The following is a 14,733-nucleotide window of genomic DNA, read 5'->3' as shown; positions in this document are numbered from 1 at the left end:
TGCTTTAAGAACAAAAACTTTTGTAAGTATTGTAAGGTGGAACGTTCAATGTTAATATCCTTAAACTGTTCAAAGTTGAAAATACTGGCTAAACATGTCATAGCCTATATTACTTGTAAAAGAGTAGTGTTATGAAAATGTTGCAAACATTGGGCTGGGAAGACTTCAGAGTAAGGAGACGAGATGCTCAACTAAGTGGCATGTTCCAAGCTATCAGTGGAGAGATGGTGTGGAATGTCATTAGTAGACGAATAAGTAAAAGCAAAACTTTTAAAAGTAGGAAAGATCAAAATATGAAGATGAAGTTTGAATTCCAGACAACAAATTGGGACAAATTTTAATTTAGAGGACGAATTGTTAGGGATTGGAATAATTTATAATTTGATTAAATTTTCAAAATTCTTCCAAAGCATTATTTAAGAAAAGGTTAGGTACACAACTGATAGGAAACTGTGGTATGGGTTTAAATCCACCTAATTGATACAAATTTATTTACTAAATCATTGTATTATTTACATTTACATATATACATAGATATGGGACCAGTTTTGACCCAAGTTGGGGTCATCAACAGCCTTATAAGTTAACCTAGAAATGAATCAGTATAGCACCGGTACCTAATAAGATGATGTATTTACATTCTAATGTTTGCTGATGGCCAACTTTAAAAATGCTAGCATATCTTAAATATAGCAACACAAAACACAATGGTGAATTATCAGTTATGTTTGGCTATGAAACATGGAGTGGAAATACAGACATTGATTATGTGTACAATTGGACAATTAGATATAGTTAAATGCTGTTACATTGTTTGTGGGTTCCTTTAACATATCATAGAACATATAGTGCATCATCAGCATTGTATTGATTAGGTTGATTTACCCCCATACCACAGTTGTCCATCATCAATAGGAACATGAAACTTATCTACTTTGAAAATTGATTTTTTTAATTTTTTTATGCTATTTGTTCAGGACATCGACCTATAGAGATCTTTTGCCACTACTTGCACCATGTGAAACGAACCTGCGTGTAACTGGAATGGAGGAAGTGTAAAGTGTTGAATGTGAGGAAAGGAATGTTAAGGATGACACAAACACCCAGTCCCCAGGCCAGGAATATTAATCATTTACAAATAAAAACCCCTGACCCAACCAAGAATCGAACCCGGAGCCGCCGGGTGACAGGCGGACGCGTTGCCCCCTACACCACGGGGCCGGACTTGACAATTGATAGGAACTCTGCCACCTGGGTAACAGCACTAAAAGCAGATAACTGAAGATTGACTGATAGAAGAAAAAACTTGTACATGCAAAGTGCAATATGGAAAAATCTTTAATAAGTTATAAAAAACAGAACAAATAATGTTCTTCCCTTTCTAATATTTTTAAAAATTAAAAACTAAAATAAAAGGATAATTGAGGAGTTGGATGCAATAACAGCATAAGTAGATTTACATTATTTTGAGAAACAGAAGCATGAAGTTTATAAATGTTCCATGTTAACGGTAATATTTGGAATCAAACTGAATTTTATTTAGAGACATTTAATGGTGTCAGGAAATTTATTTCTCAAAGAATTTGATTCAATACTTAACTAATAAGAAAGACAGAGTTATTTAAAATTTTATTTTGCATGCTTTTATTGCATGAAGCAGGAATATTAGATTTTGTCATTTACGAAGGCCATCCGGAAAGTGATACCCGTTTGTGCAATAAAGACACAGGAGTAAATATTAACAAACATACACATTTTTATTGGAAAGAGCATACTTTACACTACTTCTCCACATAATCTCCAAGCAAATTTAGGCATTTGTCATAACGTGGGACGAGTTTTTGTATTCCAGCATCATAGTCCTCCGCCGCCAGTGTATTGAGATACGTAGTCACGGCTCGTTTAAGTCCTTCATCGTTGTCAAGTCTTTTTCCCGCCAGAAAAAGTATTTAAGCTTCGTAAAGAGATGAAAATTCAAAGGGACCAAGTCCGGGCTATACGAGGGATGGTCGAAGGTTTCCCACTTGAATTGCTGCAAAAGTTGTTGTGTTATCGCAGCTGCATGAGGCCTGGCATTGTCATGAAGGAGAATGACGCCTGTAGACAATAGACCTCGCCGTCGATTTTGTATTGCTCACCATAAATTCTTTAATGTTTCACAATATGCATTAGCATTAATTGTGTCTCCACGGGCCATAAAATCAATGAGCAGTACACCTCAGCAATCCCAGAAAACGATTGTCATGAGTTTCCTGGTGGACAGAACTGTCTTGAATTTTTTTGGTTAGGTTGGTGAATGAGCATGATGCCACTCCATTGACTGTCGTTTACTCTCAGGTGATGTATAACAAACCCATGTTTCGTCTCCAGTAATGATGCGAGTCAGGAAAGAGTCTCCTTCATCGGAATAACGTCCCAGAAACTTCAGTGCTGCAGCCATACGCTTGGTTTTGTGCTCCTCTGCAAGCATGCGAGGGACCCACCTGCACAGATTTTTGAATAATGCAGATGGTCTTTGACAATTTCATGAACAATTGTTCGAGACACATTAGGAAAATGTTCACAGAGTTCATCAATTGTGACGCACCGATCGTTCCTCACGCATTTGTCTACTGCGCTCAGCAGTTGGTCTGTAATGACAGATGGTCTCCCTGAACGCTCCTCGTCGTGTGTATTCCCCCTCCCCAGGTTGAAGTTGCGGCACCAGCGCCGAACAGACGACTCGTCCATCACACTGTCTCCATACACCTCTGTTAATTGGCGATGAATATCACAAGGTCGAACGTTTCGTGCATTAAGAAATTTAATCACGACCCTCACTTCACAACTGGCGGGGTTCTCAATTTGTTTAAACATTTTAAATGATCACAGACACAACACAGACAATGCTAGGATCACGCAACCTCGCACAGAGCAGGCAGACAAGCCACTGACGTGGTCTGACCTTGCCCAGCGGCTACCCGAGTCGTCAGCGCTTCATGCGGCGCTAATGGGTACTACTTTCCGGGTGGGCCTTGTACAAGTATTGCTCAGGGAGTTAGGAAAGCATGATCACTCATTATAGGAGAACAGAAGTGGCAAATTATCCCAACTGGGACCTCTAAAATGTCTACCAGATTCCTAAAGAAACTGAAAATGTATTAACTTTTAAAAATTTTTAAAAATTTAAATTGATTTTTCTTTATTTATTATTCACCTCTTTTCTTCTTTGGTTGTTGCAAGAAAGGCTGAGAGAGATTTGCCTCTGCACTTTCCCCAGCTAAGGTATTAGGCTACAGTCGCTGCAACCCCCCCCCCCTCCCCCCATTCCTCTCTCTTTGACAAAAGAAAAGGATCATTATAAAATTAGAAATATTCCTTTCTGAACAATAACTTTTATTCCTCTTTTTATTTACAAAGTGATTTCCAAAAACAAAAGAAAACAAAAAACAAGATCACAAATAATATAATTTGAATTTTGATATTGCATTATTTTGTTGTTCAAAATATTTTGCTAATGCCACATCATTATCCAAAATCATGATTATTCATCATCAGGCTCTACAGAATCATTATGCACAGACATGACTTTCTCATATTTCTCAACATTTTCAGGTTTTAAGTATTTCATTAGTGAAAGAACATCAACATTTTTGTCTGCTTTTACACCAGATTTTCTTTTGTCAAGTAGCCTCAAATAATTAAAACTGAGAAAGCTAACATTTCTCCTTAAGACAGTAAATGGTACATAGTTAGGAGTGTAGGACTGTGACCCTGATACAACACCATTATGGTAATGAAGTTGCACAAATTTCTGTATGATGAATTTATTGCCTTTAGCAGATGGCATTCTTAGAAACATAGATCACAATGCTGATACCCAGTCTTTTAATAATTGTGATGACATTACTGCACTAAATGATTCTGGACTGTTCACAAATCCTTCCCTTCCACTTGCTGACATATTGTCCAACCAAAGAACTGGCAGCAACTGAACTCACTTGTGAAACATGCCTCATGCAATAACAGAATAGCACATGGTGCCGACTTTGATTGATGACCGATTGATGCTTGTTGTTTAAAGGGGCCTAACATCTAGGTCATCGGCCCCTTATGGTACAAAATGAGACAAAATGAAAATTAAAAACCCGAAATCCTCCACTGACCACAATATATTCAAAATGTGAGGATGAAGAATTAATGGATGGATATGAATTTAAAACGATCAGTGGAACTGACACACAGTGCCTCACATGCACAGAAGCTGGCGTAAAACAATAGTATTACTGACCAAGGGACTGCTTCTATAGAACAATACTGAATCGATGATTCTTGTAGTCGAAAGGAGTCCAAAATCCAAGTCATCGGCCCATCATAATGGTACTTATCACTAGAAAAGTAGAACCATGGTATTTGTCATGTTGCGGTACTCATCAAGAGTAGCATAGATCCGCGCTATTCCACATATGATGGTACTACTCACAGGTAATGAAATTCGCACATATATAACAGACCTACTGTGTTTCGCACATTGCGGTGCCATTGACAGGCAGCGCAAACCTATGGTGTTCATCACCTAAGTGTACTAACCACAGGGACTCGTACTATCCCATGGTGTTCCTCATATAGTGGATATTAATCACAGGCAAGCCAGAACCATGGGTTCCGTCATCCCATGGTGTTGCTCATATAGTGCTACTAATCACAGGTACTGTAAAAGCCGTCGTGCTCTCATTTGCTACTATTCACAAACCTATTTGGTACCTAACATAGTGGTACTATGTGCAAGTTAATGCAACCCATGGTGTTCCCCACGTGGTGGTACTAATCACAAGGAGTTTCATGGTTCTAATATAATCATCCCTTGGCCGCCCCTTTTAGTCACCTCTTATGACAGGCATGGGATACCATGGGTGTATTCTTCATCTGCTGTCCCCCACCCACAGGGGGTGGTGCCAACTTTAGTGAGCTTCTGACCTCTAGCAGCATCCTAGTGAACTAAGACCAGACTGGGTTAGAGTAAAGGGACTGGGAAACTTGAAAACGGTATTCATGCAATAACAGCTCAAGTCTAACTTGGGGGGGTGGGGGAGGGGGTAAGGTTAGGTGAAGATTGCATGTTGCTAGCTGAAGCCAAGCTGTGTGTATATTCCATCAAAAAGAATGTTTCACTTTTTGGATAGTATATTAAGCTTATCATTAGGATTATTCCTCTGATCAATATGGATATAAATAGTTTCAATGATATTCAGAGGAGTACTGAAAGTATAATTTTGAAGCCCAGTGCATGAATTATAACTGATGGGAACTTAACAGATACTCATACAGTTACCATATAAAATCAGACATGTGTCTATGTTATAAATTTTGAGCCAGCAGGTGCATTCAATGATTTTAAGGAAATTTATAATTTACTGTATTCACTTTTGGAATACATCATCATGGTACTGCCTGCACATGGCAAAGTACAGTATAACAGCTACATTGAACTATGTTAACATAGGAAATTTTCTTTAATACTTTCAGGATATCAAACAGGTAATGTCATATGTACTATTTATATGATCAATCAATCAATCAATCAATCAATCAATCAATCAATCAATCAATCAATCAATCACCTCCATTTAGGGCTACTGCCCAGGTGGCCAATTACCTGTCAGTCATTTACCAAGCCTTTCCTTAAATATTTCAAAGGACTTGGAAATCATCAAACGTTTCCCTTGATAAATTGCTTCCATTTGCATTGCACTACAATACAGAGACTCTCCTTGTTCGATTTCCTGCCATGGCACTTCTCAAGTTCTCTCTTAATGCCAATCCTTGCCACGTAACAAAGTATTCTAAGACACATTCATGCATGCAATCACCTTGATTCACAGTTTATTATTCCTGTCCCTTACTCCTTGTCATATAAATGAATGTTTGCCCCAATTTGTCCTCTTGAATTCCATCTATATCTTCAAATTATGATCTTTCCTACTTTTCAAAGCTTCACTCAAGCTTATTCATCTACTAATGTCATGCCACGCCATCTCTCTACTGACAGCTCAGAACATAAAACTTAGCTGAGCAAGTCATCTCCTTACTCCCAAGTCTTTCCAATCCAAAGTTCGCAACATTTTCGTAACACTACTCTTAAGTCGGAAATCACCCAATATCACCCCAATGTACAGGAACTTCTCTTGAAGACTATAGCGTTAACTAGTAGCTTTGAAATATTTGTTCAAAGGGGACAGAAAACAAAGGTTAGTTCATATCAAAATATAAGATACAGCACTATTCTAATCTTTAAATTTTATTCTTTTCAGAACACTGGAAAAATGAAACCTCTTCAGAGCATTCCAGAGTATTTTGCTGCAAAAAATGTATTCATAACTGGAGGTACAGGTTTACTTGGCAAGGTAATAACTGAAAAGTTGTTGCGTTCCTGCCCAGATGTAGGTGACATCTACTTGCTTGTTCGAACCCGTAAAGGTGTCGATCCAGGAGATCGTCTTAAAGAATACTGTAACCATGTGGTAAGTCAAATTTTGATTCTCATTTTCATTAAATTATTATTTAAATCAGAAATAGATAACCTGTGAGAGGTGGTGTGTGATCTTTTGTGACCAATCACAGTTTTATTTAAGCATAGTTTCCCCATTTTATGACAGATAGACTGCACTCACCATATACCTTTGTTCACATTCGTTCTGTATTAGCTGGGGACACTAAACTCCTAGCAGAAGGTAGCATTATTTTCAAGCCATGTTGCAATGTGTTCTGATAGACCCCACACTACCAGTCCCATCTAAAGAATGAAAGCTGCTCTTAGTCTAGTGAGTACTACTCCAGGAGTAAGTAGTAATTCTAGTTGAGTACCTGCTGAACCTTATAAATAATTTAGGTATGAAAAGCAAGAAGCCAGGGTGTTATCTCTTCTATAAGTTTTGGAATAAAATTTTGAGTGATGAAAATGGAGTGAAACAAAAAAGTAACAGAATCTAACATCAGTACAGAATAGAATATGAAAATAAGAAAATGAAAATAATATCAATGAAGATATATCTACAGGGTGCGTACAAATGATTTGAGCGGTTTCAAAAAATTCCTGTTTGTTTATTATTTGTTGTAACATTACAAAATTATATAGACGGACAGAAAAACTCACAATGAGCCTACAAGTGCTTGATGTATGCTCCATGAGTGACTCTACACACATCAACTCCATAATCAAGTTCGTCCCACACCCGACGTAGCATGTCGCTGTCAATTTGACCAAAGGCGTTGATAACGCAAGCCCGCAGTTCTGTTAGATCAGCCGGTAATGGTGGCGTAAAAACTGTGCCTTTCGCATAGCCCCATACGAAGAAGTCACAAGGGGTGAGGTCAGGAGAGCGTGGAGGCCATGACATGAGGGCGTGATCTTCATTCCCGATATGACCAATCCATCTTTCTGGAAGTCTGCTGTTCAGAAAGTCACGAACATCAACATGGAAATGAGGTGGAGCACCATCCTGTTGGTAGATGAAGTTCATGCTATCAGTCTCCAACTGTAGCATGAGCCAATTCTTCAGTATATCCAGGTAGATGTGCCCCATAATGGATTTTTCAGTGAAGAAGAAGGGACCATAAACTTCAAATTTCGAGATGGTACAGAAAACATTGAGCTTCGGAGAGTCACAAATGTGTTGCACACAGGTATGGGGATTTTCAGTCCCCCAAATTCATACATTGTACCTGTTAACTTTACCACTCATAAAAAATGCTGCCTCATCACTGAAGACAAGGTTGTCACAAAATCCATCATCTTCCATACGCTCCTGAAAACTTGTACAAAACTCAAACTGGTTCACTTTGTCAGCTGGTGACACTGCTTGGAGCAGATGCAAACTGTAAGGGCGCAACTGCAAACTTTTCCTTACGACTTTCCAAACGGTCGAACGAGGCATGTTCATTTCCCTGCTCACTCAACGAGTTGACTTTTGCGGGCTACGTTCAAACTGCGTCGCACACGCTCAACCGTTTCTTCAGGTACACTAGGCCGGCCTGTTGATTTTCCCTTGCACAGACATCCCGTGGTTTTGAACTGTTCGTACCATCGGCGAAGTGGAGCTTTTAAAAGAAAGAAGATAAAGTTGGAATTCAAGAGGACAAATAGGGGCAATTATTCATTTGTAGCGTGAGGAATAAGGGATCAAAGTAATTTATCAAGGGAAATGTTTGATAAATTTCCTAGTTCTTTGAATACATTTAATGAAAGTTAGATAAACAATTGATAGGGAATCTGCCACCTGGGCAACAGCCCTAAACACAGATCATTGATAACTGTTTGATACTATTGTAGAGTCATTAATCCATGTGTGTCTGCATTCTTTTATATCAAATTATTCTGTTTCTTTTACAGATATTCGACCTCTTAAGAACAGTACAGCCCGATGCATTAAATAAAATAAAACTAATAAGAGGAAATGTAGCAGAACTGGGATTGGGTCTCAGCTCAGAAGATCGTCAGCTTTTACAAGAACATGTACACATTATTTTTAATGCAGCAGCCAGTGTTCGTTTTGATGATCCCTTATGCAAAGCAATACTCACTAATGTGAGAAGTACACGAGAAGTAGTAGATCTTGCACTTGGGATGAAAAATTTACAGGTAAATTATTTTTATTCTCTCCAAAATTAAAATGATAATTTCAACTATTTTGTTTGTCCAACCCTTATCCCGTTTCTGTACGGGGTCGGGTGTAAGATGAGATCAATCTGTCGGGGCAGAATTTTATGACCGGATGCCCTTCCTGGTGTCAACCTCATCAGAAGAGTTAATGAGATGAAATGAACGACGTGATACATGATAGTAGGAAGGGAGAGGGTGAACCGGGTGTCAGCACATGGCCTACTCCTGTCGAATAGCACCAAGGGGTCTCCTCAAGGCTGAACATCCCCATCCGACAGACGAATCACCATCAACATCGTCATGTGCCCTCACTCCGTATGATCACTGCGGAGAGGTTTGGAATTTAATCCAGGCTTTTGGCACGCAATCCAGTGACTAGAAATTGTATACCACCACCTCTCCTACCCTGCTGGCCAACATTCTGATGATGAAAATTTTTTCGACCAACGGGACTCGAACTGGCTAACCATGGTGTCAGACCATTTAGACTTCAACCCCTTAATGATCATGGCCACCAGGCGGACTAAATGATAATTTCAACCATGTGCTTCATGTATAGAGATAGGCCTTCTTAAACCTACTTCATAGGTTTTACAGGTCGAAGGGCAGAAGCTCTCAAGATGTATTAACCATTGCAAAAACCCAATACGTTACTCAGTTTATTGTGATTGAGAGCAGGCTTATGTCTCTTTCCACCAATTTTCCCACACTCTTATGGGGTTATGGGTGCAAACAATGTTACACATGTGAATCTGGCCCTATTTTATGGCCAGATGCACTTCCTGACACTATCCTTATGTGAAGGGAGGTATTCACTATTGCATGTTTTTGTAGTGTTTGGTAGTGTTTGTGTTATGTGTAAATATGTAAATACAGGTTTCTTTTTTCATTAGCTACAGTTCAAATTTTGTTATATGTTTACAAATTAGGATATTTAGAGTGATTGAAAACATATTTTCTATATTTCTGTGTATAATATTATTTTTAAATTTTATTTTTACATACTTAAGGAAAACTCACATATATTTACATAATTTAGCACTTAATTTTAAATATGCCCCATATTTCATTATTTCAAAGTTATTCAAAGCTGGAATCTGATATTTTTATGAAGTATGGAAAGCATGTTCAGCTCTCTCCACATTAATTTCTTTCTTGCTGACTTTGGTTTTGTCACTCAACCTGCTGTGACAATAGGATTAATTAATTTGTAGAAACAGAGAAAAATGTCTTAATTATTTTAATGCGCATATCAAGAAGGTTCTCTGGCTTTCAGGTTTTTAAGAAGTAAATCTAACTGCTCTCTTTTTATAAGTTTGAAAATTTCTTATAATAAAGTAGACATCAGGAATGGTTAAATCATCAAAGTCAGAAAACAGAGACATCGTATGAAGAATTTACCAAGCAAAGAAAACTAACCCAAAAAATCCATCAGAAATATTGAAAGACAACATCAAAAAAGCATTATTCAACAAATAGAAATAGATCACAAAAAGACCAATTCTAGGGATTACTACGGTATAAAACATTCAGTAAACAACTTCAAAAATATGAACCGCTAATACTTATGCTAAAAGATAAGAACGGAGAGATGGAACATAATAATAAAGATAATACACAAATTCTAGCAGATGCATTCAATAATTTATTGAATTGTGAAGAACCAAAAGAACTACTTCATATAAACACAGACATGCCCATTAAAACTCCACCAGAAAATATCGATCCAACCAGCTTTGATGAAGTTAATCAAGTCATTAAAAAACTGGAAAATTATAAAGCTTGTGGGGAAGACCAAATATTTGCTGAGTTGTGGAAAAATGCAGATGAATCAATTAGAGAATCACTTCACCAATGCTTGATTAAAATTTGGAATGATGAAAAATTACCGGACCATTGGACAACTGCAGTAATCCACCCTTTACACAAGAAAGGAGATAGAACAAATCCTGATAACTATAGAGGAATATCACTCCTGGATTGTACTTATAAAATATTCTCAAGAATAATTTACAATTGGTGCAAATGTCAACTGGAAAAAGAATTATGGGAGTACCAGGGAGGATTTTGATCGTGGCGTAGTTGTCCAGATCAAATCATAACAGTAAAATTATTAATGGACATCTACCAAAGAAGACAGAAACAAATTATTATCACTTTTGTAGACTTTCAGAAAGCTTATGATTGCATTCACCAACCTTCAGTATTAAAAACATTAGGAAATTTTGGATTGCATCCTAAATTAGTTAAAACGATAAGCTTAACGTTAACAAATACTAAATCAAAGGTGAAGTTTAGGGGAGAATTATCCGAAGCATTCACTATCAGAACAGGACTAAAACGAGGTATGTACTATATCCACTTTTGTTTAATTGTACTCTGGAATTCTTGATGAGAGAATGGTATAAACAGAATAACAAAAATATTAAAATTGGATTCACTAAAGATGAAATTAACCTAAATTGCATAGGATTTGCAGATGATCTGGCACTACTAGCTAATAACCTTAATAAAGCTCAGAATCAAATCACAAGTCTCCAAACTATTGCTGGAAAAATAGGATTAACAATTTTATTTGAAAAAACTAAAATAATGGCAATAGATCCCCTTTTAATAAGCAGTGTTCTGATATGTGTGAAAGAAATAGAAATTGTAAAACAATTTAAATACCTTGGAGAAACTATAACATACAATTTAAATGAAAAAATTTATTGGACAGAGAGAATGAATAAATTATCCAGAGCCCAAAAAGTAACCAGAAATGCATACAACAAGAAATTTTTGTCAATAAATACAAAACTGAAACATTATAAGACTATAGTCCAACCTGAAATAACTTACGGAAATTAAATATTATTTAAACTAAAGCAAAAGGATAACATAGACAAAATTTTAAAAATAGAAAGAAGAATAGTAAGAACACGCATTAATAAGAAGTACCAAAAAGAAGGAGAATGGCGTATCATCCCAAATGCAACAGTATATCAGGAAATAGAACCTATAACGAATTTCATAAGAAAGAAGAGAATATCACTCTTTGGTCATCTGTTGCGAACACCTCAAGACAGGTTAATACGCAGAATTTTGAAAAAGCTTTGGAAACAAAAACAACAACCTGTCTGGAAAAAGAAATAAATGAAGGCATGAAAGAATTAGACATAACCCTGAAGGATTTAAAGAATAAATTAAACAAAATAAAGAAACTGAAGAATAGTATAATTAGAATCCTACCAGAATTTGATTATTTTTTTTTTTTTTTTTTTTTTTTTTGCTATGGGCTTTACGTCGCACCGACACAGATAGGTCTTATGGCGACGATGGGATAGGAAAGGCCTAGGAGTTGGAAGGAAGCAGCCGTGGCCTTAATTAAGGTACAGCCCCAGCATTTGCCTGGTGTGAAAATGGGAAACCATGGAAAACCATTTTCAGGGCTGCCGATAGTGGGATTCGAACCTACTATCTCCCGGATGCAAGCTCACAGCACCAGAATTTGATAAAAGAGAAACAATTACAGGGTATTTTCAGAAGAAGAATGACAACAAAGATCAGATAGAATGAAGAAATACTGAAAGAACAGGAAAGAAAAAACATAAAACATCATACTGGACAGAAATTGACTACAGTCGTCCAATGCAGCCATAAAAGCACAATAATTAAAAAGAGATGTTGTATATATCTGCATTTTTCTATTAAATTTAACTTCCCAGGAAGTCATATGTAAACCTCAATCCATGCCTTTAATTGATACAGAGCACAATCCACATTTCCCTTTAGGCACTGGTGGTGGTGTCCGACTCGTTGGCTGAATGGTCAGCGTACTGGCCTTCGGTTCAGAGGGACCCGGGTTCGATTGGTTAATTCCAATGGCCCGGGGGCTGGGTGTTTGTGCTGTCCCCAACATCCCTGCAACTCACACACCACACATAACACTATCCTCCACCACAATAACACGCAGTTACCTACAGATGGCAGATGCCGCCCACCCTCATCGGAGGGTCTGCCTTACAAGGGCTGCACTCGGCTAGAAATAGCCACACGAAATTATTATACTGGTGGTGGTGGTAGTGATTATTTCTTTAAGAGGAATTACAACTGGGCAACCATTCTTTCTTAATGCTTGACACTAATCAGAAGGGAAGAAGGAAGAGGTCCAATGCTTTGAAGAATGAAGGCATTGGCAAACAAAAGGAACGACCATGAAGGGTGTGAAAATGAATGACTCCCTAGGCATCACAAACCTAATACTGTTGAGGTTGGAAAAGAGCAAGAGTTGACCAAAGGACATGAACGTGGAAAGTGAGGAAACTGGCAATGCCAGAGGTTGCAGCTAAGGGTAACACTGCCACCAACCCACACACCAACTAGATAGAAGAAGAATCTAGACGTGTTGCTGATAAAATCAGATGAGTTCTATAGAGAAACTGAAGTGATCATGAAGCTGTTTTAACCTTAGTTGAAAAGAAATGTGAACAAAAGGAAGGTTTTAAAAGTAGACAGTATGATTCACTCGATAAGACAGGTATAAGAAAGTATGATCAGTGGAAAATGCTAAGTAAAAATGTAAACAGCCTATGGAGGGATCTGAAGCAATTGTTGAGGAGTGTGAAAAAGGAATATGAGTGATAAGGAATGTTAAAGACTCACTATATTATAATAGGGATATAAAGACTAGCCAAGGACTTGCAGACTGGAAAGAAATAAAGTTAGGAATGGTTATGGAAGTAAGGAAGGATTGAAGGAACTTACTAGAAAATTAGATTTAAGGAAGAAAAGGTTCACTTAAGGATAACATAATGGCAAGCATAATTGGCAATCACATGAATTTTAATGAAAAATGGAACTAAGTACTATACCTGCCCGAGTCCAAGTAGGCATTCATATAAAAATTCCTGGAAGCTCCTCAGGGTAAGATATTAATTTCGCTCATAACATAAAAATAATATCTCAGGTTCTGCTGAAGAGTAAAGATACATCCTCCAAAATATTCAACTCTTAAACTCTGCCGGTGGATTCATCATTCACCAAATATCATGAATAATTCCTATCATTAATGGTTATATTACCTTACATCTACATATCTTTACCTATATTTCAAAATAAAACTCAGAAATTATCCTTACACTAATTTATTCGCATGCTAACTTTGAATAAAAGAAAATAAAAGTGAAATAATTCTTGTAGAGAAAAGAGAATGTACCTTTGATAATTAATCATCTTATGTAGGTACAGTGATTCTTGCAGTCGATATAGCTGAAATGGGGTCTTCTGATCTCATATATACACTATTTGTCAATAAATGCCTCTTTGAATTAATTGAATCCATCATTTGCCTTCCTAACTTATAATGCAGTCCAAGCAACGAAAAAAAAAAGCTTAAGTTTAACCATGTGGATAACATGACTAATAACATCCAATGTTCCAAAAATGCCTAATATAATATGATAATTAGTCATTGGGTTAATTTTTTTACAAGGTCAATTTCTTTATTTTCATTGGGACATGGAAGATTCTTCATGTTTGGGAGTTCGTATGACATTTACGAGATACGAGATATTCAACAAGTTTCCTTTCTTTTGTGGCTATAAACTGCTACCACACTCTAAAAATATCATTATAATTGGAAATACTGACTAGACATTGCTATATAAAATTTTTTACAACAGTAGAAACTATATATATGGTCAATCAAAGCTTTTCATGAAATAATCCATTGATATTAACTGAGAAATTGTGCCAATCTTTTAAATTTGTCCTACCATTAATGATGAATAATCTCATTCCCTATACCACTGTGCCAATAGTTCAATGTGAATTAATTTCTCAATCTACTGTTTATTTGGGAGACATTTACTCTCTGTAGGACAATAATTCTTAATGTCCCTACATCTACACCAATATTTATCTGAAACTTAATAACTATACTTAATCTGTTACGATATGTCACAAATCGACATTATATCAGCTGGACTGTTGCTCTATGTTCATTTCAACATGACCTAACCTTATAACCTTCATTGTATTATCACGCATCACCAATATCTATCAATAAGAATCCATAACAACAACTTCCTTCATGTAACCTTACAACGAAACAA

The 14,733-nt window shown here is 36.9% G+C and overlaps 1 protein-coding gene across 1 annotated transcript in view; it reads left to right on the top strand.

The window, feature by feature from the left end:
• Positions 1-14,733, top strand: part of LOC136856743 (fatty acyl-CoA reductase 1) — a 193,810-nt gene that overhangs the window by 13,235 nt on the left and 165,842 nt on the right. Inside the window, exons 2-3 of the mRNA XM_067134825.2 lie at positions 6,291-6,500; positions 8,369-8,617. Coding sequence (XP_066990926.2) covers positions 6,303-6,500; positions 8,369-8,617 — 447 coding nt within the window. The 5' untranslated portion in view covers positions 6,291-6,302. The remainder of the gene's footprint in view (positions 1-6,290; positions 6,501-8,368; positions 8,618-14,733) is intronic.

Source organism: Anabrus simplex, chromosome 1 (genome assembly GCF_040414725.1).
Source record: "Anabrus simplex isolate iqAnaSimp1 chromosome 1, ASM4041472v1, whole genome shotgun sequence".
Taxonomy (NCBI): Eukaryota; Metazoa; Arthropoda; class Insecta; order Orthoptera; family Tettigoniidae; genus Anabrus; species Anabrus simplex.
Note: the sequence above shows the minus strand (reverse complement) of the source record. Positions and strands in the feature narration are given on the sequence as shown.